This window comes from Acipenser ruthenus, chromosome 25 (genome assembly GCF_902713425.1).
Source record: "Acipenser ruthenus chromosome 25, fAciRut3.2 maternal haplotype, whole genome shotgun sequence".
Lineage (NCBI taxonomy): Eukaryota > Metazoa > Chordata > Actinopteri > Acipenseriformes > Acipenseridae > Acipenser > Acipenser ruthenus.
In genome coordinates this window covers 21,800,237-21,826,654 of record NC_081213.1, presented here as the reverse complement: position 1 = coordinate 21,826,654, position 26,418 = coordinate 21,800,237, and the positions used below count along the sequence as shown (strand labels likewise).

General features: G+C 34.9%; 3 protein-coding genes across 10 annotated transcripts in view; 1 reads left to right on the top strand and 2 right to left on the bottom strand.

The window, feature by feature from the left end:
* The window catches only part of LOC117413924 (forkhead box protein P1-like), a 165,349-nt gene extending 158,879 nt beyond the window's left edge, over positions 1-6,470 (bottom strand). For 2 of the 8 annotated variants that reach the window (XM_058999633.1, XM_058999635.1), the window contains exon 1: positions 5,928-6,468. The gene's annotated coding sequence lies outside the window, so the exon portion shown is untranslated. Of the gene's footprint in view, positions 1-5,927 lie in introns of all 8 variants that reach the window. The other 6 variants (XM_058999644.1, XM_058999637.1, XM_058999638.1 and 3 more) reach the window with 6 other exon arrangements.
* A 5,914-nt stretch (positions 6,471-12,384) lies between these two features.
* On the bottom strand, positions 12,385-22,432 carry LOC117413589 (eukaryotic translation initiation factor 4E type 3-like). The gene is made up of 7 exons (XM_034022781.3): positions 22,098-22,432; positions 19,132-19,204; positions 16,810-16,904; positions 16,639-16,699; positions 16,077-16,143; positions 15,284-15,439; positions 12,385-14,435 (listed from the first exon to the last, which is right to left on the bottom strand). Exons 1-7 carry the CDS (start codon positions 22,271-22,273, stop codon positions 14,389-14,391), a joined length of 675 nt encoding a protein of 224 aa, XP_033878672.1. The 5' UTR covers positions 22,274-22,432; the 3' UTR covers positions 12,385-14,388.
* Positions 22,433-24,315: 1,883 nt separating this feature from the next.
* LOC131701501 (probable G-protein coupled receptor 173) lies at positions 24,316-26,214 on the top strand. The gene has a single exon (XM_058999632.1). It carries the CDS (start codon positions 24,986-24,988, stop codon positions 26,096-26,098), a length of 1,113 nt encoding a protein of 370 aa, XP_058855615.1. The 5' UTR covers positions 24,316-24,985; the 3' UTR covers positions 26,099-26,214.
* The last annotated feature ends 204 nt before the right edge of the window (positions 26,215-26,418 follow it).

The following is a 26,418-nucleotide window of genomic DNA, read 5'->3' as shown; positions in this document are numbered from 1 at the left end:
GATTATGTGCCGATATTATATAAAAAGAAGCTGAATTTAATACAACAGTTAAATTAGTTTGTGAGATTAATTGTTTTGCTCTGCTTTTGGACATAAAATGTTAACAGTAATGAACAGCCATAGTTAGAAATTACTTCTGTTAAAGTATAGTATTTTTTATTATTATTTTAATGTTAAAGGGACATCCAAGTACTGAGATTTATCATTGGTCTTTGTGATCAATATGTGATTTAATCCGTTTGTTAATGATCACTGTTCATTATCTCATAAAACCAAAAAACTCACAAGCTGGTTAAATAACAAAAAAAAACACAACCCTTAAAAGTTCATATTCCACCACAAGAGGCCAAATTTTAATCTGCTAATATAAACAACCCACATCGGAAATCTCCTGAATTTCGCACTAGTTTGGCAAGTCATAATTGACCGATATATCCTTTAATTTCCTCTTTTTTTGGTTTTAGCTGTATTGCTTCATTATTAGTGAGTGATGCGTTCTGAGCGCCCCATGATAACAGTAACTGAAAACCATACTTATCTGAAAATGCTTGCCTAATAGACCTATCACCAATGGCTGACTTCCTTTTAAATTGAGAACTACTGTCGGTTTATTCTTCTGGTGTTTCACAATACCGTATTAAACACCAGTGACCACAAGAGGGCATTAAATGGGTTGTATAGTACCTGTGTTATGCAAAAACTTAAAATACAAAACAAATATTTAGATGGGCATACTTTACAAAATAACAAGATATACTTATTTTATATAAAGAGAGAAAAAAAAACAGTATGGAGAAGGCCTAATACGTGCTTGCGCAAATAAGTATTGTAGCAACTTATACAAAAGGTTTAAATTCAGAAATTACTTGGGTTGAGTTTACAGTAGAGGTTTTGACATGTAAAGATTTTAAATGTTGGTCCATCCAGATTAATCTCACAAACCCAGGAAGCATGAATATGCCAACGGTTGCTGAAACACGTCATTAATTTATAATCACTGCTTGTCTCGGCAAAGTGTCAGAATTACTTTAAAAAATATATATAGGATACAAAAACCTACAAATATGTTTCTGTGATCAAGGAGGTTAGTAATTCACTGGCCAATGTCCAATCAAAACACCACCACAACAGTGACAAGATAACGTTTCATAAATATGACACAATCAAGAGGTAAAAAGACTCCACAGCACAGTATCTTGTTGATCACTGCAATTCTTTTTTTTTTTTCATCCAACAGGCTACATAATAATATATGATATGGTTCTCAGACCAGTTATACATAGCTTTGCACCACTGGCAAACACATTCAAATAAAGACTGTATTCATTCAACCAATCAGGAGACAACTACTCACATTAAAATAACTAGATTTTGGTATCCTGGCGTGTGCAACGAAATGTCAATACTACATTTCACAACAATTGGATAAAATCAGCTTAAAAACGTACGTGCGACACACAAAGCACGCCTCCTCTATATCCCTGTAATAAGCAAACTGTAAGCCAGGGAACCAGACAAGTGCACATGTTAAGAACATAAGAAAGGTTACAAACGAGGGGAGGCCATTCGGCTGTTAGTAACTTATTGATCCTAGAATCTCACCAAGCAGCTTCCTGAAGATGCTTGAAAAACATTACTGGGGAGTTGGTTCCAGACTCCCTCAATTCTTTGTGTAAAAAAGTGCCTCCTATTCTGTTCTGAATGCCCCTTTATCTAATCTCCATTTGTGACCCCTGGTCCTTGTTTCATTTATCAGGATGAAAAAGTCCCCTGACTTGACATTATCAACACCTTTCAGAATTTGGAATGCTTGAGTCAGACCACCACATAGTCTTCTTTGTTCAAGACTTAATAGATTCAATTCTTTTAGCCTGTCCGCAAATGACATGCCTTTTAAACCAGGAATAATTCTGGTCGCTCTTCTTTGCACTCTTTCTAGAGCTGCAATATCCTTTATGTAGCTAGGTGACCAGAACTCTTCAAATATTGTGAATCATAATTGATATCTAGGAAACCTGGGAAGCACGCAGAAACACAAAATTATAATTGTTACTGTTTTTCAATGGCACATGCCTTCACTTTGAAGGGCTGGGTAGGCTTGAAGAGTGAATTGCAGGACAAACTTGGGGCAAGGAGGGTAAATTCCTATTGCCACTGTTCTGTAGAGAACACTCCTGCAACTTACTGAGAGCTTGGGTATTTGTGAGTCTCAGCAGGTAAAAGAAAGACTTGAAGATGTGTGTTCTTGAAGTTGAAGTGCCGCCTCCACACATGCTTTTCTCCACCGTCACGCTGTCTTTCAATTGAATAGGTGGCCAATAGAGACCAGAATATTCCACTTATAAATATAAATTTACACTGTGTACCTGCTTTACATCCCCCCCCCAAATAAACTACAATTGTGTAACGTCAAGCAGACTGATTTATAGTATCAGTTTATTGTGAATGCAGAAAGGATTGTTTAATGAGAAATAAACTATGGAGTTTGTAATATACAGTATGTAGAAATGTAGCCTACATGTATAGATTGAACGACATGCACTTGTTCACCAAAGCTTTGTGCTTAAGAGCAGCAGCGACCGAGTTAAACGTGAAAGCAGGAAAGTTTTACACACGGTTCACCCTTGCTCAGTTTTAAACATGGGTCAGCATTTGCGAAGGTCCATTTCTGCATAAGTGAGCACACAAACCCACTGCCTGTTCAAATAGTCTCGAGCTTTCAGAAAGGCTGCTCATGACAACAGCCCAGCAGCAGCTTTGTTTGATCTCCACTGTTATCCTTAATCTGGGTTGCCAAGGTTCGCTTGTTGGAGGCTGTTTACTTTACTTCTCCTAAAAAAAGTGATTTTTCTCAGACAATGACTAATCCAAAGGAAAAAGGATTTCTTCCAGGGCAAGATGTTAAAGCTGCAGTTGCTTTTTTTCATTTTAAAACCAGCACTGCTATTCTTTTCAGTTTCATTATGTATTTGAGAACTTGAAAAAAAAATCTGTTAACTACATTTACTTAATCTGTATTTAAAACTTGCAAAGCAGACATGTTTTCACACAATCTAAATACTTGCCACAGCATAATGTTGTGAAAATGTCTTAACATAATTTGATTCTGAATTATATTTCTTGCTTAAAAAGGTTGCTGACTTACAGTTCTTGATAACCCTATTTCTAACTGGTGTTTGTAAAGATTAAGATTACACATCACATTCGCCAGACTGTCAAATCATGGTCAAAATTCTAGTATATATTACAATACCTATAGGTTATACATTTTATTTTGTATACAACTGCAGGTCGCCCTGGGTAAGGGTGTCTGCTAAGTAAGAAATAAATAAATAAAGTAAATAATAATAATAATAATAATAATAATAATAATAATAATAATAATAATAATAATAATAATATAACAAAATAACAAGATATGTTAACGTCCTTTCAAAAACATCTTGAGTGGTTTATTTCCTAAACACTAAGGTTTAACAATACAGCTGGATAAACAGTCTATACCAGCCCCTGAACACTAAACTGGATTTACTTCTTTAAAAACAAACTGAGAAAATAACTTTGTGAATAGGGCCTATTAATAGCTAATGTGGCAATGCTTATCTGAGAAAACAAAAGTGGAGCAATGTTGTATTGGAGCAAAATGGTTTGTAAATCTAGTCTTATATATTTCTTTAAAAAACGGTGTGTATGGGTACTAAGGACTTCTCTACAGGCCCATTGGTTCTATTTATTTTCACAAAATGTAATGCCTTGCCTTAATAATAAAAGTATCAAGATATAGCTTGACCTGCACTTTACCATCCAACAGGAGCCACCCAAGATCCTACAGTACTTGCACAAAAGCACTGATAACGTCCTTAATAAAACGTGAGAGTTACATAACAATGAGCCAATGCTCCCTTTTGATTAACAAAGTATTTGCTTTAAAAGATTTGCATCTTTAAACGTTTCCCACCATGTTATGTGTACATATTTAAAATCTTACCAATAGAATGGTGGTTGGGTTTTGAACACAATTCATGGTTCAAACCTGTCAAGCAAGAAATTTGACATTTTAAAAATTCAGACTCCAACGTCATCAAATGGAGGAGTTGTCAAAATAAAAATGTGATCTATTAGTACTCTACCCTAAAATATATTTTTCTCTTAGATAAAGAACGTTGCCACCCCTACATTTTTGCATATTGTACATTTTTTTCCAACAATGAATACATGAAATGCATGCAAATGTTAGTATTAATGGCACGAACAATCCCATTATGACAGGCATTCACAATAAATCAATTATTCAGTTTCCTCATTTTAAGGCTGTGAAATGTCTCCTCTTCTGAAGCTCTTGCTATTCTTTAAGTGGTCCTTACTTTTGAAAATCAAGCTACCATAAAAGTTTGACTATAAAACACACATGGACAAGAACACAGGTGTGGTAGAACTAAAAGAATCAATATTTAGAATGTTTTATACACGCACCAAAATCTAATAAAATATTCTTGATTCATTTTTATTTTCACAAAAATCTTAAAAAAAATATTTATGTCTAAGCGAAAAAGAAAAGGCATCAGAATGTTTTATGTAGTGTCTATTGTTATTTTTTCATCCAAAACACATTCAGATTTTGACATTATTATTATTAGCACAGATCAGAAATAAATGGATATTTTAAAAGAATATTTACACAAACAACGCTAAAAACAGTAGGATCCTTTCATTGGACAGTTTGCCAATTTTATATATATATATATATATATATATATATATATATATAGAGAGAGAGAGAGAGAGAGAGAGAGAGAGAGAGAGAGAGAGAACATGTAAAAACATAAGCGAATATCAAATAAATAAATACAAATAAATAAATAAAATAAATAAATAATGCACAGGAGTTTTCGGCTCATAGAAGAAGCTTTCTCTTCATTTAAAACAATAACTTCAGAAACAACAATCAAATAAATCAAACTCGGTTTATTTTAAAACATTGTTGCGTTAAACTGTTACGTTGTATACAGTTACCAATAGGGTATTTATTTGTTTTGTCAAACTAAAGCGAAATGTAACGTCTGCAAAATCAATTGCTTATAAACTTTGTTACATACACTGAAAAATAAAAAAAAAAAGATCAGAAAGTGTCAATAATGTATATCTGCATTCAGAAGCGCTGCGCTATGAATTAACTGCACAGGGTTACCACAACGTCTCTGTATATTTCCTCGTGCAACAGTACCTTCATACTGTAAACAACAAACAAAAAATAAACAGAATAAAAACAACTGTCCAATAACTGTTTTCAAAGTTACGTTGCGAATTGAAATGTATCCGATATGCTTTAGAAATTGTTAATTTATTGATTTAAATCATGTAGCACGTGAGAAATAAGTGTGAATTAAACTTCGCAGATCATACACTGAATCGCGGCACTACATATTTGCCAGCGCTTTCATGCAATAAAGAACATGCTGTAGATACAAACACTGCCACTGTACAGACTACGCTAGCCTGTGCATGGACTGTACAAGTTTAAAAGTTTGAATGCACTCTGTGCCCGTAACGTGATTTTTCACAAGTGTCAATTTCACTTTCTTTATTAAGTACAATTGCCTAGCTGACACTTTTAGAAGCATCCAGGTCTGTTTCAATCTGAAAAATGACAGTCCTGAGCGAGAATCTGAAAACTTTGCAAAGTACACGTATTACCACCGTAAGCGCAACCACAATAGCTCTAGTTGCTCTCAGCGGGCAGGCAGGCAGTCAGTCCAGCCTCATGCAAATTTGTTTTGGTTTTTTTCATCATCAAGCATTAGCTAACATAACAACAACAACAAAAAAAAGAAAAAAAACAAAGACACTAACTACATGTGGCTTTCTAAGATAAAGCTGGAGAAGTATGCATAAAATCATGAAACGGAAGAAAATTATTACTAACTTACCGAGTACGAAAATGGTTGATCAACGCTGAAGATAAATGTCTGGGCTTGCTTGTAACAATCAACTCACATGCGATCTTGTATACCAAGAAAGCATGCAGCAACCACACAGTAAATAACAATATTACTCCGCTTGGGGGACTAACTTCAACTGGCAACAAGGAATCTCCGGCAGGATACACAGAAAGCACTGTTTCTGATCAGGAATCCACACAGTTTCACCCCACCTTCCCTCTCAAATCTGAAGCAGAGCTGCTTGTGGTGATATTACATTTTAATGCGCCTTGAAAGACAAGGGGAATCGCGGATTTGGATGTTGTTATTTTTTGATGTTCCAAGCCCTTGACGTCACATCCACCTGCTGGGTAAACAACATTCATTGCAGTTCTTCATTGAACAACTAGAGAACAAACATGTTGTAATTAAAATGAGCGCAAAAGAATACTTAGAAAGCTAAGCCGTTCACTTATGTCTTATGTTGGTCAAGGGAAACGGTATGCTTTTGTGAAAGGGGATTGTTAAAAAAGTGAAAGTGTCTCAAAGCCAATTACAACTGAAGCCACACACACACAAAAAAAAAACCTTTCATTCCTTTTTTTCTGCACTTTGTCCAATGAAAGAAGGCAAGTTTGGGAGGTGAAAGTTCACCAGAAGGACAAGCCCATATGCAAGGAAGTAGAGGGAAATGGTCAATCCTGGGTGTTATTAAACTGAGGGAAAATGTAGAAATGCCATTTCTCTTTTCAGTTAACATTGGTATTAGAAGAATGAGTTTTGCATGTAGCGTATTTCTAAATGCGTAACCCGACTTGGTTTCTTTTAAATCAGTTGTCCGGGTCTTTTTCGTACACTAATAATGTAGCTACTGTATAAAATTAAACCTTCACACGGGCGTCAAAATGTTTACTTCCAAATGCAAACCTACAAAAAAGCAGTGTTTTAGTAAGAAAATCTTATTTTAAAAAGCACCTCAACCCCCCTCCCCCCAAAACAAACAAACAAAACACAAATAAATACATTATTATGCAACAATTAAGTAATAACAACATCCTGATCGTGTTCATTTAGTATACAGTATCTATACATTGCTGTAAAGTTGGTATGGTGGGGAAGGGACGGGACCGGACTTTCTTCTTGTGGGTTTTTAACCTTTAACCTTTTATTCCAGTGATCTGTGCGGGCAAAAACATATCCACAATTATAAAAAAAAAAGCGCGTTGTGTCTAATAAAATCAGTTCAGTTTGTATTTTTTTTTTTTTTAACCACTTGTGATAACGTTGCTGATATTTTACGAAAAATTAGTTTTTTCACCCTTATTGTAAAACACACACTTTTTTGATGTAAAATCTCAGCAATTTATATTCACGACATACCTAAATTGATCATATTGTTTTGAATATCATTAACCCTTTTAACCAGTGCGTTAATACACCGTGTATTACACGCTTTGTAATGTTTCTGAGACAGAGCAATGGTGTGAGGCTGCAGATAAAACGACATTGTACAGTAGGCTACACGTTTCAAATCTGCATGATCAACTGGCAACTAGAAAACTAAATAAAACACAAGAATACACTTTCTGCCTATAGATCTGTGGTAACACGTTAACTGTAAATCCACTTAGCACATTTGTATCCCAAGAAGGACATGATTGTGGGGCGGTTCAGTAGCCCGGTTAACGCTTGTCAAAGGTAGCATTAATCTAAAAATATTCTAAGTCTTACCGTCCTTGATCAAGGACTGAAAAGCAGAGTTCGTTTAATTATACTCGGCGGTAAATTTATTATGAGGCTACTTTAGCCTTACATAGCATTCCCCCCCCACCCCCCCACCCCCCCCATAACTTGCTTTGATAATGAGTTTTTATTTGAAGGGTTTTGAGCGCCACCTTTTGACCACAAGGGGGTAAACATCAGATCATTCACTCATAAGGGATTGTAAAGTACAGTAGTATCATTAAAAATACAGTATAATAATAATAATAATAGCAGCAACATGACCATCATTAGTAATAGGAATAACACCTTATATATATATATATATATATATATATATATATATATATATATATATATATATATAATATATATATATATATATATATATATATATATATATATAATACCTAAACATGTCACTGTGGATATCACTCTGAAGTCGTCCGACAGTGGAGAATTGGTCTTAAGATTGTGACTTCAGCAATGAACCTGCTTCCCCTTTTTGGTTTGGGGTCTTAACCCGTTGTAATGTTATTATCATTATATTGTACATTGTAAAAAGCAGTATTGTGGTCTGAAAATTGTGAAGGGAACTATCGAGAAGAGAACGTTGATCCCGGGCCAGGGGAGTCTCTAGGACAGCTTGCTGGGATCCTATCATCTCCAGATCTGATTTGAGCTTTTTGTTGTTGGAGCCTGGTGTGACTGCTAGAAGTCCAACTGAGCTGCTCAGCAACAAAACGTGTCACCTGGTGTCTGGTGTCTCTCTCTCTGACAGGGCCTGCAGATCCTATTCCATCAAATATAAAATCCTAACTGGAGTACTGAGTATTGTGCTCCCGACATACTCTAGACTAGACTGTCTTTTAAGACAACACAGGATTTCATTCAGCTCAAACAAGCTCATTTAAACCCAGTGTGTAAGTTACTCAATAGTCTCAGTGGGGATCGCTTGCATTGATTAGCACTTGATTTAGCCATGCTTGAACTGCAGGGCCACACCAAGTATTCCAGGTAATCAGACTTCATTCTACGCTGGATACCAAATTAAAAATCCCACGGAATTGTACCCTATTCCTGGTGGGTACTCAAAAAAATGTATTCTCACGCACTATGAAGCAATATGTGTTGCATAATTACAGATCAAGGAAATTATATTTAAGCCAGCCATACAGTGAAAGGTGAACAGTAAACACCACTGTGGCAAACAACAATAAAACAACACACAGACTCCTTGGCATGTCTCAGCATGTTCTGCTGTTCATTCTGATGAGCTGAAGCGTGCTCCTGCGGGTTTGTGTTTATTGACTGGCATGAGCATCACCCCCAGCTCTTGTCCCATGTGTAGCTGGGGCTGAATCTTCTTGTTGTGGTGCACTACAAAGCGATGTAATGTGTTGTACCTAGCAATCCGGACACAATGTATAGCAGATAGTGTGCTCATGTCTTGACTTCATGTCTCCTCACACTGTTACATAGCTGTCACATGCTGACATACAATAGCCACAATTTAAAACTTTGATCTTAAATAATCAAATATATATATATATATATATATATATATATATATATAAACTCATTAAAACTTTACATTTTTACCTGACCAGTATTAAAACTGTCATAAATAAATACAATTTTCATTATGGTGTTCCATTTTCAATAGCTCTCTTCTATCTCGTTGGAATGTTAAATGTGTATTTATCTTCAGTCCTACATTTCAGAATTACCCTGTGTGACATAAATTCAGCTTAAATCAGCTGAAGATAATGTTTAACTGGTGAATGTTAGGGTTGATTGTGTTTACAAAGCAGAAAATGTATTATTATTATATTGTATTATTGTACTCGCTTGATCCTTTAATCTGGAGTGATACTCCACCTTTATGTGGAGTGATTGAAAATCACCCTCTCAGTACAGAACTGTAATGAAAGAGAGACAGCAGCTGTACACTGAAAATAACATACTACTTTGAAATGAGAAATAATGCAATTGAATACTACTCTCAATTTAAAGAGGCTTATAAAATAAACAGAAGTATTGATGTATTGTTACATTTTGGTTATGCATTTTTTAAATGGGATAAGGAGAAAATAGTTACAGCTATGGCCACAAGTTTTGCATCAGCCTATAGATAAAACAACTTTGGCATCATAAAGTCGAAAGAAACCTGTTGAATAATGTTAACATATTGAATTACATACCGCTTTGTAGTTTTTCATATACTTAACATAAAATATGACATTTCAAAATCAAACATGAAATACTGTAGACTTCCAGTAAATTTGCAATATCATTTTGTACTTTCTAGGTGATGCAAAACTTTTGGCCATAACTGTACTTATGTTATATTTAAAAAAAAAAAAAAAAAGAATACACTTGATCAACACAGCAGATCTGCAGTTCACTGAAACAGCTTAAATTGAAATTATACAATAATTAACATAGGATATCGTAATGAAGTAATATGGAGTAAGCATCAATTTGTGGTACACACATTAAAACCCATGATCATCAGGCATGAACCGGCACTTATTTTAAGTGTGACTGGTTTTATAGATTGCAAACCTCTGTACAAAACTATGCATTTGAACTGGTCAGAATATATCCTTTCACTACCTCCAGTATGCACCAGTAGCTTAACATTATGGAGAATGTAAACATAAAATGTGTCAAGTGTGTTGTGTACAGTATAACATGTTTGATTGTGTACTTACCATGACTCCCTTGTAAATGAGGCTGGGTATCAACAGGTACTAAAGAAAAAATGGGAAATTATGATTTTGTGATAAGTAAAATACTACAGAATATACATAAATGTGTGTATTCAAATGAATATTTAGGACAGTTTGGCATTTACAGTACAGTCCAAAATGCACTCTTAATATTGGTTTGTACAAACTGCTGCACATTTTCAATACCTGGATTACAAATCTCCAAAGATGACATAACTAAGATTTTGCCATCTGGTGTAACTAAGCAGTACTGCAGTTTTATCCTTTCCTTGGGTTCACATCATAAAGTGTGTGAAGCTTTCTGCCTTGGGGGGGAAAAATGCATCCGCACAGTGTGCCTCCAAACCTGCTGGGTTATTATGCCTGCATTTACTGGCGAGATGTATGAGCATCTGTAATGTCCATTTTATTTATTATGGATTTTATGGTGAGACGATGCTTCATAGCCACCTTCTGACAATTGCGCTGCAGCTTAAAAGCCTTACAAGAACTTGCCAATATTATCATTAGTTAAAATTACATTTGGGTAGAATGTATTGATTTGGGCAAATTAGGAAATGTTAGTTTTTTTTCAATATTAAAAAAAATGTAAAAAAAAAAAAACATAAAAAAACCTGCATTTGTATTGCCATATATTTATTCCCAAACAGATTGTGAATTTACACCTGCATGTATTTATATAACACAAAAAATAAAATCTTCATTGAATTCTACCATACCAACTTACTGTCATTTGCTCAGACTCTTCTTGACAGCTGTTTTCTTACATATCATTACTGGCTTGGATACACATTGGTTAAACTGTGGCGCCCTGATCAAATATGCTTCCTCTTAAAGAAAACTAATTGACGATTATGTAACCCCCTCTTATGCATTCATGCACATAAAGTAATTAGCTCTTTGTTAATTAGGTAATTAAGCAAATGAAGGGAATCTACCCTGGAATTCCAAAGGGATAGCTTTCAGTCCACTAACTACTGCAGCTTCAGGCATACCAAAGTATGTTAGCATAATGCAAATATATTCCTTTTATTTACTCAGGAAAATGACCTTGCTATTGCAAAAAGTAATGTGCAAACAAAGATTTTACACAAAAAAATAAAATATGTAATAAATCAGAGATGAAGAGAGAATATATAGTAATGTGGTATTCATTAAAAGTAAACATGACTATCAACAAACATTCTTAAAACTCAGAAGTCCATATTAATTTCTTAATGTGCAGGACAAGGGTTCCCTTTCATGAACCTCACTATTATCTAAATATTGGTGTTTTTTAAAGATATAAAATCTATTACATTTGCAAACTGCAAAACAAGAGGGGGGAATGTACAGTCTAATATTTTATTGAGAACAGATAAACAGCTGAACCAAGCCAAAATATCTGTGTGTCCAACTACTTACTGTGCAGTATTCCCTTCCTCGAATGTATATTCCCCAAAGCGTCCACTAGGAGGAAACTGTTACAAGAGCAAAATATGAATGTTCTAAGATTGTTCACCTTCATAAGGGAGTAGTATCAATTGCTCATATGTAACGTCTTTTTATTGCCTGAAAAAGCGATGCATCAATTCTGACAATTGTGTAACAGCCACCAGATGTGTTAGTAATATTTACTATTCCTCCTCAAACTCTTAAATTCAACCCACAATGATAGATTTAAGTGAAATAACATTCCTTTGTTAAGATTGAATTCCACTTATCTAAACAAATACTAGATATTAAGCTAAAGTAACTTATTTTTAATAACATTTCACAACTTATGCAAACACAAGTATAACCTGTAATGTGAACACTTCCTTATGTATATATTGCTTCCAACACCGGTTTCCTGAGATTACCCTTTTATTACTTAGATTTCAATGTTTAACATACGTTGTTTTACCTAATTTCAGAAGGCAATAACATTGAGTCATGGTCTTGAAGGGCAGCCACCCTCCCATGACAATACCGTTAAAAAAAGTTTTGCCGAAAAAATAAACAATCGGTAATAAAACAAACAAACTAAATACGTTTGTACATTTTATTTGAATTGTTTTTTCAAAACCTACAAGCAAAAAAAAATATTTCATATACAGAAGAACTATTAAAAAGTTCAAATAAACATCACATTCTATAAATGTTTAAACCCTGGGAGAACACAAGGCACCATTCTGTAAATTATGAACATTATTAGCTTTCACAAGGTCTCATATCTGACAACTATCTTATTACATATTTATATATACTTATTAAAAAACATCAATTTCTATACTTTAAGGATGCTTCATATAACTGTTATATTTAAAAAAAAAAAAAAAACATCTAGATTACATTTTGATGTGCCTACTGTATGTTTACTAAAATATAACTTTCAACTCAATGTTTAACATTTTTGTGCTTTAGTGCATTTTCACATTGATAGACCTGAGTGATAAAAAAGCAGGCCTCCCATAACTCATCTTAACCTATGCTGACAATGTATTTGAAACAAAATGCAAATCGAACGTACAAAGTCTGTGGCAAGAACACTTTTATGGGTGTTTTAATATTTAAGATCAAAGTTTACAAAATGAAATCTAAAATTGTGACCGTCTTGTACTCCTATAGCAAAAAATTTAAACTAGATGTTATCTGTGAATAATTTTGGCAGGGCAAGTGTACATTCATAGCCTTTCAGTGTTGTATTCTATACCATGTAACGCATGTTAAACATTAACTCTTTGGTTACATAGCAGCGATATGTACAAACAGCTCCCAATCTGAGGTGACAATAGAGGCATTTGGATGTATACCACTGTTCAATATAAACTCATACTGTGACAGTATAAATCTGGCCAATTGTTTTTCCTAAAACAAGCAAGGTATCTTATTTATCCGAGGTGTAGTATACCCTTAGATGAAACTGTTTTAATTTGGTGACAAAACAAATAGAGCTACAATCTTGACATGGTATTATTATATAAAATACAGTACAAATTATAATATACCGACTCTTGGTGCTAAAGTTTTTCACATCAAACCTTTCTACTGTCTACTCTTTGAAACATTTGACCATTTCATGCATCGAGATCTTACATTGCACAGTGGAATCTGTGAAGGTCACCATTACGTTTTGTTCAGTCAGTTTATGTAAAATGACCGGCACCAGTGTGAAAGCATGTATATCTGCAATGTAAAAGTGACTCTTTATTGTAACACTAAGTAACATTTATTAAAGAAAGTTGCTGTAAAACAGGTCACACGAAGACCACACTATTATAACGAACACAACTCTGTCTGCAATAGTCATTTAAACCAAATCATAGATTCCATTGCACATTAAGAGACACACTGGGGTTATATTTAAGCACTGGCAATGTTATTATTGTATCTTCAAAGAATACTGTGCAGATGCCAGTTAAAATACTTAAATTGTTTGGCATCACAGATGGAATAAACTAAATCACCATACTGTAAACACAGTAGAGAAACAAGAGCAAACCAGCAACCACCAACTACTACAGTATTTATGTGCTACTGACATTGTGAAAAATCAGTGCAATACTTTTACAAAAAACTTAAAATGTCTACACCAGTGAGCTAAAAGACTGCAGTGCATTATTTCTTCCCATGGGAGCAAGACAGTATTTGTTTACCACTAGGAATGGCTCAAGATTACGATTTAAAATGGCTGTGATTTAAAATGTATGCAAGCGAGTATGCACACTTGTACTGGAACATTAGAATGAACTGCTTCTTACCCATGTGCTCTGCTAATTATAAGTTGTTTACAAAATCAATGTATTCAAACAATACCACTTGGACGTCTTACTTGGAAGAGCAGGAATGCCCCTAAAGAGTTAATGGTTAGGTAAAATGGCATGCATAAGGAAATGGTTAAAAAAAAAAAAAATCTCTTTAGCACTTAATATAATAACATATACAGCAATTTATAAATTGTAACATGTCGAACTTTACAAGGGTGAGATCCAGTACTCTCTATGTTCAACTCACAAGACACAACAAAAGTGTAAATTTTATACAAGGTGCGGCTAGCGTCTTGAACGGCCTCCTTCAAAAGCATGATGTTCCTCATGAGCTGTAAAGGGGGGAAAAATAAAAATACATATTATAATTGACATATACTGAACATAAACAAAGCATCCCCAAAAGGAATACTGCAAGTACGATGGTGCCTTTGATAGAATGGTTTGTAAGCATGAAATAAAAGATCTGTTATTATTGAACACCTGTATAGAAAGGTAATTGAGAATTAAGAATTCAGCTGTGTACCCAAAACACTTGAAGTGGTTTGCATCATTGATATTGCCAAATGTGGCAGTGAAATGCTTATTTTTACTAGACAACATTGGTCGTGGAACATTAACAGAAAATAAATCAGGTCATACACCAATTGATAAGACATTAACTCAAAGTGTACAAAAAAAAGTGTCACATGACCTTGTTCTAGCAGCCATATTAGGTCACAGTCAAAAACATATTTACATGCAGGGTTTATTGAACCCAAATCAGTACCCCAAAGGTAATGAGGCTTCTAACATTGTTGCCACAAAAACGTTAATTTGAGATACGTTTGTATACTGTACTCCGCCAATCACATTACCACAATATGGCAGCCATATTAGGACACAGGTCCAAGGGAAAGGTACTGTAGGATTATGCCCAAGCAGATACAATAACATTGAACACCTGAAAATGTCATCTAAAATACTTTATCAGATATTAGCATTTGAAAATGAGCTTTACAAAACCATATCAAATCCCCCTCCCTCCCACCCCCCAAAAATAATATATATAATCCCTACAACTACAAGGTTTAGTGTGTTTACAGGGAGGGATGTGCATTAACATTTGCAAATATCTTACAGAACGTAATAGTTTAGAAAAAAACGGCAAAACAGCAAATGACCGATTTTAAATACTTACGTTTATAAAATACTGCCTTAAAAGATATGTGCGGGAGAAGCTCATAGATCTTTCCTAAAATAGTTGCTTCACTTGCAAATGATGCATTTACATTCCAGACTTGAACAACATCTTCTCGATCTCGGACGCTAACACTGACACCAACTACTTCATCTTCTAAAAGAAAGAATAACAAAATCACTTTCATTTCTTGTATACCAGCTTTGATACATACTGCAACTGTTAAACACACATGTCCTGCAGCAGGTACATACTGATAAAAGTGGTGTACTATGCTTTTAGTACCGTAAGTAACCAAGACCATCTACATCATGGACAGCATAATATTAGAACAAATCTATTGGTAGCATTCACAGAATGTAGACTGGAAAAATGTAATCAATTTCAGGGAAGTAGTTTCAAAGATATAAATTAAGGTATTTGACAGCAAGTTGGGGTGTGACATCAAAAGGCACTATTCACCACTTTACTAAAGTTCAAGTGATATATTGTTTCCCTGATGGTACTGGGCGATATCTGTGTTTTCTGAAAATACTGGTGTTGATAAAATCGTCATCTAAAATACAGATAGTTTGTACATGCATTCAGATACATCAGTTAATAATGAATATTCTTCAAGCAAATACTACAGATTATCACCCTCAACAGTCCAACAAATCAGAACCGATTCAAGTTTCATTGCAATTGGATAAGAGACTTTCAAAATAAAAACAGAAAAAATGCAACAGTACCATTCATAAAAACATCCATTTTAATTATAAACTTGTTTTGTAAAGTTAAAGGCAATCTTTACCTGATGCACAATAGTCTGCAAACTGTTCTCCAATAGTAGCAAGTAATAATTCTTTCCAAACTACAGTCTGCCATTACAAAACAGAAGGACAGAGAGTTACCCAAAGCGCCTTTTTACTGTTTAGTTAGCAGAAACAATAAAAAGGACCACAGCAAACATAACATTTATAAACTGACCTTATAACAGATATGTCCCAGTTAAATTAAAACTGGAAATATATAAGACTGATAGACATTTTTTTTTAGGTTCTGTGAACCCTGTGCAATTTATCACTCCAAAATTTCCAGTACCAAACAGTTAATGCACATGTTCATTACAGTATAAATAAAAGGCAATACATGTTAATGACCTGCTTTTATACGGCAAACATATTTTTGTATATATAGTTAAGGCAAATCATTGTTCCTGTTGACTACTGAAAATCCTATTCGTATTTCTATACATAAATTAAATTATGTAATTAAGAGATGAACCAGCAAGTAACACAAACATGCAACTGGTCTCCACAATTTAAGGATCACAAATCATGTCATTAATAAGCAAATGTCTTTTGAACACATACCGTACTTTCTTTAGGTACTTTCATCTTCCATACTCCTCCTTTTGAATTGCTTTCTTCTTCCCTGTAAAAATAATGCCAGATGCAGTGGGGGAGGGGAGGAAGGTCTGTATTTTGGTTCACTGCCTTATGCAAACCAAATTTGTTTATAAACAAATAAATAAATAGACTTACCATAGCGGCCGCCTTTCTCCTCGCATTAAGTGGTAACTGCACCTCAGAGGCAGATAAGACACTTGAGGAATATTATTATAAACACCCCAGAAACTCTGGAAATTGAAAAAGAAAAAATATGTGCTTATGCTGTTCAGAGGAATCATAATGAACTCCTGGAATAAAAGGACTGGATGTTTCAGTGCAACGTAAACGGAGGCCTTTCATCTCCAGATTGCAGTTCAAAGTATTCATTTTTATGAAATAAAAAGATTAAAAAACAAAGGATCTGGATAGTAATTAATGGCATTATACTGTAGATTTCTACGTCCTTAAATAGCCGAGTACGTGTAGTAACATTTTTCTGTCATGTGGTTAAAGGCGTGAGCAAGGCATATGTTGGATATTGACAACACAACGATATCTCTAAGTTGGCTTGATTCAGATCCCATTACAAAAAAAACTAAAACAGCAACACACAAAACACAAAGCATATCTACTAGTTGTTTCTAAGCTGTGCTATACTTAAAAATGGCAGTGTACTTGGAGTAGGAGTAACAACGCTGTATAATAGTTTATCAAAGAATAGTTTGCAGGAAGTGACAGTATCTAACAACTCTCCGAATCGTTAAATGCTGCACAATAAAATGTCAAAGTACTATCAAAAGACACTGACACTAATGTTATTCTGCTAGCTTTCTATTGTAGTTATTCAGGCATCCTAGTTACACAGACACTTTAAAAGGATGCACCACACAATATTGAAATGTCTGTATTTACCTGTGTTTAAGCCAAACTCCACTAGAGTGAACAACCAACATCAATGCTTTTTGTAAATGTACCCAGCAATATTCCCATTGTACCTATGACTCTGCTTATCTATTACATTGTTTGCCATTAACACAGTTTTATTAATACTATTTTATAGTGTACATTTTGCAATAAACTTTTTTTGATAAGAAAAAAATATATACCTTTACATTTGCATAGAAAACTTTTAAATGTGCAGCTTTTTATATTGCAGTTCAAACATACATAAAATAAAATGCTTGGTTTTCTATAGTTGCACGTTTTACTTTGTTACTTTAAATTTAAATTAAAACCTCATATTGAAGTTGCAATATGTTATTGTCGAACATATCACTGTATACCTCATGGCAGAACCCCCCCCCCACCCCACCCAAAACAAAGTCTTAGCATTCAGACATGGAAATGCTCAATACAAAAAACCCTGTGCATTACCGTAAAAAATCCAGCAGATGGCATACACTTCAGTGGTCTTATCAATGATATTTCAAAATAAAGTCTCTTCCTTTTTGTCACATGTACATCTATGTTTTGTACACCATGGTATATATATAAAAAAAAAATGGATAAGCGGCTTCTATAGAGTCAGTACAAGTGGGACAGACATAGCTAAAGATAAGGACAGGGATCTCCTTATGCCTCCAGTTATATACAGTACAGGCACTTTCATTATACTTACCCGACTTATGGTATATGCTCCACAGCGGGAGATAATGGTGAACAAACTACCAATAATAAAATACTAAAACTAGTTGCATCCAAGTCTCATCAGTTTCTCACTGTAATATTGCATTCATATTTAGTATTTTCTTCGCACCATTATTACACACTATTATCCCATTTGAGAAGAGATGACACAGATTAATTTGCAGTCTCGTCATTTCGACAACTCATTCACAGTCGTCTGATAAGCACTGCCATAACTAGATCAGCAATCAAGCAAATAACATTACAGCAATCAACTGTTCAGACAGCATCTGTAAACCTCACAACTCTCGACAATACGGCACCCAACTGTACCAGTACTTGCATCAGCTTGTACTTGCACTGAACAGCTCCATACATTGCCACATTCTACGAAGTCTTAATTATAATTACTTCCTGTATCTTGTATTTTGACTTCTCTTATAGGTATCTGTATTCCCTTTTTTCTTTGTATTTGCTCTTATTTGAAATCATTCTCATCCATTCATCATACCTACGTGCTCATACTGGACTTTACTCATATAAGCAAATAGTTTTAATATAAGTTGACTGCTCTTAGTCCAAACCACTCTTGCATGTAATTATTTACTGTATTCTCTATTTTCACTCTTATTTGAATTTGATCTTTTGCTACAGATTTTATTGTACTTTACAACTGCTCTTACCTGTAATGTGATATTCTGAAATGTGACACTTTACACTGATATTTTGTAATGTGATACTTTGTATTGTGTAACAATTGTAAGTCACTCTGGATAAGGGTTAATGCTAACAACAACCACAACCTAGTAACCCAATTCAAGCCTGTCCCATTTACAATCTAAATCTTACCTGTACTGTTTGAACTGTGTAGATCTTTTTTAAGTTAGACACACACTCAGCTGCTGTAGCTCCAGGTAATGACCTACAAACACGTCACAAAACAAAAACACATGTTAAACGGTATACGCTTCCAAACTGCTGTCTTTGAGAATAGAAATTGTTTCTAGTACTGTAGTTATATTTTAATGTTGGCCACTACAATAAGCTCATACATTTTCAACAAGCTAGCCAGCAAGCCACACTTCCAAGTTACTTTTCTTTCTCAAAGTAATACAAAAAAAAGAATCTGACATTTACAACATTTTAAAAATAAAAAAGGAAACTGCAAAGCAATTGACTCTGGAGACTTCTCCTCGTTCACTGGATGCACCCACATTCCAGAAATAAGAAAGAACCATTGTGCTCATTTATAACCAAATAGTATTTGATTTTTTTTTTCTTACACTAGGTGGCAGAAAAACACCTGCTAAAATGTTACCATTTCAATCACTACAGCAGTAGCCATAGAGCAACTTGTCATTCTCATAGATAGATAGATAGATAGGATAGAAAATAATAGATAGGCTTCAGTGACTTACAGGAAAATAATTCCATCCCGGGTTTCTGTGATGTCATAAATTACGAGACCGGCGGTCGAGTAATTTATAAACTGTCACAGAAACCAAGGATGGAATTGTTTTACTGTAACCCACTGAAGAGGCCCATCTTTTTTTTTTTTTATAACACATGGATACCCTTGTTATGCCAATATTAAAGAAGACGAGGTTCAGCAGGACAGTTGGGTTTTTTCTTTTTTTTTTTTAAACTTAGTGTTTCAGTGCTGTACAGATGTTCTATGTCGTTATCTGTTAGTGCTTCAGCTTTATTTGGATGATTGCCTTTACCTTGTTTTAATTTCCCCTTCCTCTCGTTTCTCTGATATACGAATGTATCAGCTTTACATCATTATTTATTTATTTATTGTTTTAACGTATTCTCATTTTATTGATCAAAAATTGGCATTTATGTACTGTGGGTGCTGTCGAGTAACTGAAAAGGAGACAATTTGTGTTTGAATTGAAAGTGATGGTCACGAGGAGTCAAATGGGTCAAAGTTCAAGTACATTTTCCTCTTCTTGGTTTCTGCGATCCTCGTCAATGGCCAATGTATTCTAGGAATGTACCATATGACCATTAAATAATGTTGTCAGGCTGTAGTGATTTAAGAGTAAAGCATACTTTTAATTAAATCAGGTAACTTGGGTGAATGCTTTTCTTACCAGATTAAATGTCAAACATCCTCAGTAAAAATCTATTTTCAATTTGGAAAACAGTCTTTTGCAACTTTATACATTAGAGTTAATTTGGTTTCACATTGCACTTTTGCAAGCATTCTGGTGCTGTTATGCACCAATCAGCAGAAGTTTCTATTACTGTAAATGCCAGTGGATAGTTTACATGGATCATTTTACCAGAGACAAATGTTGCAAAAATAAGTGTAAATATTGTGTGTGACTGTGTGATGTTGTCAATTTGTCCACATATACTGCCTTGCATCATTCCTCATACTTCAAGATGCTTGTGACTTGGTTCAATATGACTAAGTGAACTGCTTGATTTCTCAGTGTAAAAGTTCCTGCTCCAAATGAACCGAGATCACCAATTCATGGGAATTTGGGATTTTACATTTATCAGCTCATAACTGCATAGTACTTTTTCACAGAAGCATAAATGCATTATTAAGGAGGTATGGAGTTTTAAAAAAGCCTAATGGTTAAACTACTTGATTTTTGTTTGCAGAACTATATTAGTACATGCCTCTCTATCACTGTATATCTTTTGATATTACACTTTCCTTTTCTGTTCCCAATACTCTGCCTGACCCTTTTCTCCATGGCCTGTAAAATTAAAGCAATAAACCAGGAATATTACTATAAGCACATGTAGATCTTCACATACCCAAATATTCTATTTCTCTCAATAATGTTGAATAAATAATTAACACAAGTTAATTTAGGTTGAAATGTAGCGTTGGTCACAGTCTTTGAATCTTACTTTTAAATAAACATGTATGCCTACTTATTATAGACTGACAGACGTTATACAGCTATATAAAAAGTGGCACTAAAAGATTAGACACTTACAAATAGAGACTTGCATCGACTCAAGAAAAAAAAAAAAAACTCTCACTACCAGATGATAGATAGTTTAATGTTATCTTTTTTTATATAATGAAAATATAATAAAGTACACAAATCAGTGTCATCTTCAGAAACAAAATAGCCAGGAACTGCATCTGTTCTCTGTAGTATCAACTCAAGCTGGCAACATTGGTGACTAGCAAACTCTACTACTGCAGTTGCAAGCCTATTCGCAAACCTAATGACCACTTTGAAGTCACAACACTGATGCACTCTCTCTGAACTGTTGGAGCTGTATATAGAACACAGTTATGCAAACTGTTTGTTGTGTACAGAACGAAGGTATCACAGAGGTCATCGCTAGACTTTCTAATTGATACAACGTATGCAGGCATCAAAGTATATCTAAGCATGATTTAACCTTTTTTTATGTATTTATATATTTTTAATATTCCAGTTATACTTACACTAAATTGCCTGTTTTACTTTCACAGTTTTAAATAGGTAAGCAAAGGCCTGTCTAGTAGTCATGCTTTTTTGTTTATATAAAAGCAGTGCGAATACCACTGGCGTTGTTTATAAATTTGTATATATTGGATTTCCATTCACAAATTTTTACACTTGTCAGTTTATCTGTTTCAAGAATATTGTTTATTATACAGCTTGTATAATGATTCGGCCATTAGGCCGACACAAAACAAACGCTCATATTTTACTATCTGTGTTTGTTACTTTTCGTTTGGCAATTTTTACTTATACATTTTCCAACAGTGGTTGTTTAAAGTTAAATACAAAACACAGAGCAGAGTTGCCGTTTGTGTTAGCACTACAGACTACGAGTAAATCCAGACTCACCTATCGAGCCAATATGTCCATGGAGAATGGAGAAGGAGGGCTGTACCGTCTTGATCATTGTTGGTTAGATTTTCCAGTTCTTTCTCGTCGATGTGAATGTTATTTTCAGGGTCATTCATCGGACTGCTTTGTGTTTCTGAGTTTAACTGCAGATTGGGAGCTGCAGGAAGCGCCATTTTTGTATAAAACCAGTAGTTAGGGGGAATAATTTATATTAACACCAACAGCACTTCCAGATCCGGAGATACTACTACTGCCGCCGCCGCTGACTCACTGCCTGCCTGCCTGCCTGCCGCGTCACCAACACAACATCAACACACTGACGTCATTGGGCTTTCACTGCTTCACTGTTACTTTTATGCTGAACCGTCGACTTCCGCATCAGGCATGACATCACTTGCTATAATAACCAACTGCGTTTAACTGACACAGGAAAATAACAATCTTCTTCTCGGAAACTATTCCCTCACAAAAGCCGCAGAATAATCTTATATGCAAACTTGTGCTGAAAGAATGATGACTGATTAAAGACACTATATATATATATATATATATATATATATATATATATATATATATATATATATATATATATATATATATATATATATATATATATAAGTTGCATCTCCCTGAAGCAAGTACGTTTCACAAACGGTGGACAGCAATTAAATCTGTTTTTAAAATACATAGATGGTCTCTTCCTGAAAGTCATCGGTAACACCTGCCCTCCATTAATAACCACAACAAGAAAAACATACCCAGGGCTGTATCCTTCTCTTACTGCTCAAAAGGCCACAGAAATAACACAATAGCACCAGCCCACAATAACACCAGCACACAGCAAGCATTCACATGTAGGTGAAGGCAGACCCTGCATTTCCATTGAGCCAGCCTGGGATGAGCCACACTCACGGCTGTAATGTTGCTGTTTAGGCTGTGTGTTTATATAATTTGCTGTGGGCAATAAATAATAATTAAAAAAAAAAAGAAATAAAAAGAGCAAAAATGTCTGAAACCAATTGAACCGTTTAGGTCATTTTGATTTAGGCTGTATAAAAGCAATACATAATACTGTAGTATGCCAGTACTGAAAGAGAAACATGTATAATTCAAAAATCATTCAAACACATCTTTAAAATACACTGCTTGGACCACCTAAGCAGTGGCTGGACACAACAAAGCTCATTGCGTTTCATCTGCACCATTGAAATGATTGGTCTGATTTCTCCAGCCATTGGTTATTAAATTAGCTGGTCCAACTAGTGGATTTTTAAGATGTGTTTCAATAATTTTTCAATGATACATGTTTTTATTATTATTATTATTATTATTATTATTATTATTATTATTATTATTATTGCCCCCAACAAATTACATAAACACACACACACACAAAAACAGCAACATTACAGCGTGATTGTGGCTCATCTCAGGCTGCCTCAATGGGGTTTAACTCCAGTGAAAATGCAGGGTTTGTCTTCACCTACATCTGAATGTTTGCTGTGTGCTGTGTGCTGATGCTACTGTGTTATTTTTGTGCCAAACATAGATAGACTCTTTTCAAACACGAGCAAACTACTGGGGCAAATAATGTGTACCAGGGAACCAGATTTTTGTATCGAACATTTTGAATGAAAAGCTCATGTTTAGGCCTTTATTAGTATATATAGTATATATACTGTATATGAACCTAATACAGGTATATTGATTGAGAAGCAGCTTTTATAATGCATTATTTTATCATGCTTATTAAGTGTACCTGTGTATGCAATGTGCAATACATTTAGAATTGATTCATTTTGAATAATGCATGTTTTTTTCTTTTTAGCAATACATTGTAATTATATAATATAAATTATTCGTTTTCTTTTTTTTATTGCGGGGTACCATACATTTTAAATTCAATTTCATCTGTACAGCCATACGTGTCTGTTCGACTGTGTAAAATTAGAACTGTAGCTTTAAAAATGTAGTTGCGTGATAATCTGTGCGAGCACACTGAAACGATTGCATTAAAGCTTTAAAAAAAGATGAAAGCCTTAGATGCATTTTGTAAGGTCCATTGGTTTCCTGGCGACGTGCATTAAAAGAAGAAAAAACAGCTTCAGCTCTTAAAGTCGCCGAGGTTTAGTTCAGTTGGATTTGTATCTGTATCATATCCGACGCTGTCTCTTCTTTCTCTGCGCAGCCTCACTCTTACCTTAAAGTCTGCCTATAAATTGCAAGGGCCAGTCACCGGAAGTTCAGCTCTGTGAAAGCTGCAAAAATAAAAGGTACATGTAAACATTTTTTTTTTTGCTCTGATGGACGTGTTGGACAGTGTATAACTACTGTCTAATGTTACTTTCAATATGCAGCACGCGTTGGCTTTTGCTCTACAGAGCAATGCTCTCTTGCTTCCAATCTGAGCAATGTATTTCACAAGACTGAGTGAATGAAAATGCAAGGCTGAAAATAAACACAATGTTGTGGTGTTTTGTTGTTGATTTTTTTTTTTGCAAGAATAACGGATAATAGAAGCGCGTGAGGACTGCCAGTATTTTAAAAACGATGTACGGCGTGGTCAACCGATTTCAGTTTTTACATGGATTTAATTTCATAATGAAGAAGAATAAAAAGACGTATGCAATGTTCATTTGGGGTTTTGTGAGAGGAAGATAAGGGGCCGGTTCTTTTTGTGAGCTGTAATTGTAACAATGCGTTGGACTCCGGTTTGTAATGGAACAGACTCTATAAATGTTTAGACAGCCCCAACAACGACAAACGATGTTACACGGACTGGATATACATTTGTTTTATATTAATACATGATTGGAATAAAACGGCGTGCTTGTTATAACTGGGATGATAGAGGCTGTGCGATTGATAATTGTTTGGCTGCATAGATGGCGAACGCAAGTGAGGTTGAAGAAAGCAACACTTCGCTTCAAAATTATGCCTTTACATCTGCTGTGAAGCTGGCATCCCTCGGGCTGATTATCTGTATTAGTCTGACAGGGAATCTGATTCTTTGTTTCCTCGTATTAAGAGACCGAAGCTTGCATCGGGCTCCTTACTACTTTCTCCTGGATCTCTGTCTGGCTGATATAATAAGATCTTTTGTATGCTTTCCTTTTGTGATGATATCTATCAACAGCGGTTCAAGCTGGAGCTATAGCATTATTAGCTGCAAGATCATAGCATTTGTGGCTGTTCTTTTCTGTTTCCATGCTGCATTTATGCACTTTTGCATCAGTGTAACCAGATACATGGCTATTGCACACCATAGGTTTTATTCCAAAAGGATGACTCTCTGGACTTGTGTGGCAGTCATCTGTATGGTTTGGACCCTCTCCGTAGCAATGGCATTCCCTCCTGTGTTTGATGTGGGCACTTACAAATTTATCCGGGAGGAAGAGCAGTGCATTTTCGAGCATCGCTATGTTAAAGCCAATGACACCCTGGGGTTCATGCTGATGTTGGCAGTCATAATAGGTACCACACACGTGGTCTATCTTAAAATGCTCTTCTTTGTTTATGACCATCGTAAAATGAAACCTGCTCAGTTAATTCCTGCAATAAGCCAAAACTGGACCTTCCACGGACCGGGGGCCACTGGGCAAGCAGCTGCCAACTGGATAGCGGGTTTTGGACGAGGTCCGACACCGCCAACACTGGTGGGCATCAGGCAGGCTACCCACAATCAAAACAAGAGGCTTTTGGTCCTGGAGGAATTCAAGATGGAAAAAAGGATCGGCAGGATGTTTTATATGATTACCCTTATTTTCCTACTGCTTTGGTCTCCATATATCATAGCCTGCTACCTTAGAGTGTTTGTGAAAACGAATAGCATACCACAGGTCTATCTCACGGCTGCTGTTTGGATGACATTCGCACAGGCAGGTGTTAATCCCATTCTGTGTTTTATACTTAACAAAGAGTTAAGAATTTGTTTCAGAACCCATTTCCCCTGCTGTCTGAGCACACAAACAACAATGGAGCCATACTATGTTATATAATGACCACTGGGATGCAAAAATGTCACATTAGAAAACCTAGTTTATTTAACTTTCATGGTTTTCTAAATGAAAGGGTTTATGGTTGTTTTCATTATATTACTACAGATATATAGATATATATATAGATATATATATATATATATATATATATATATATATATATATATGTATACTACAGATATATATATCTTTGGGGCAACTAGACTTTACAATATATGTTGCAAAATTACTGCATACTGTTGACAAGGTTATTTATGGTATAGATGTAAATGTTGTACAGTTAATTTAACTTATACAATCTTTCTTATTATTAGCTTTTA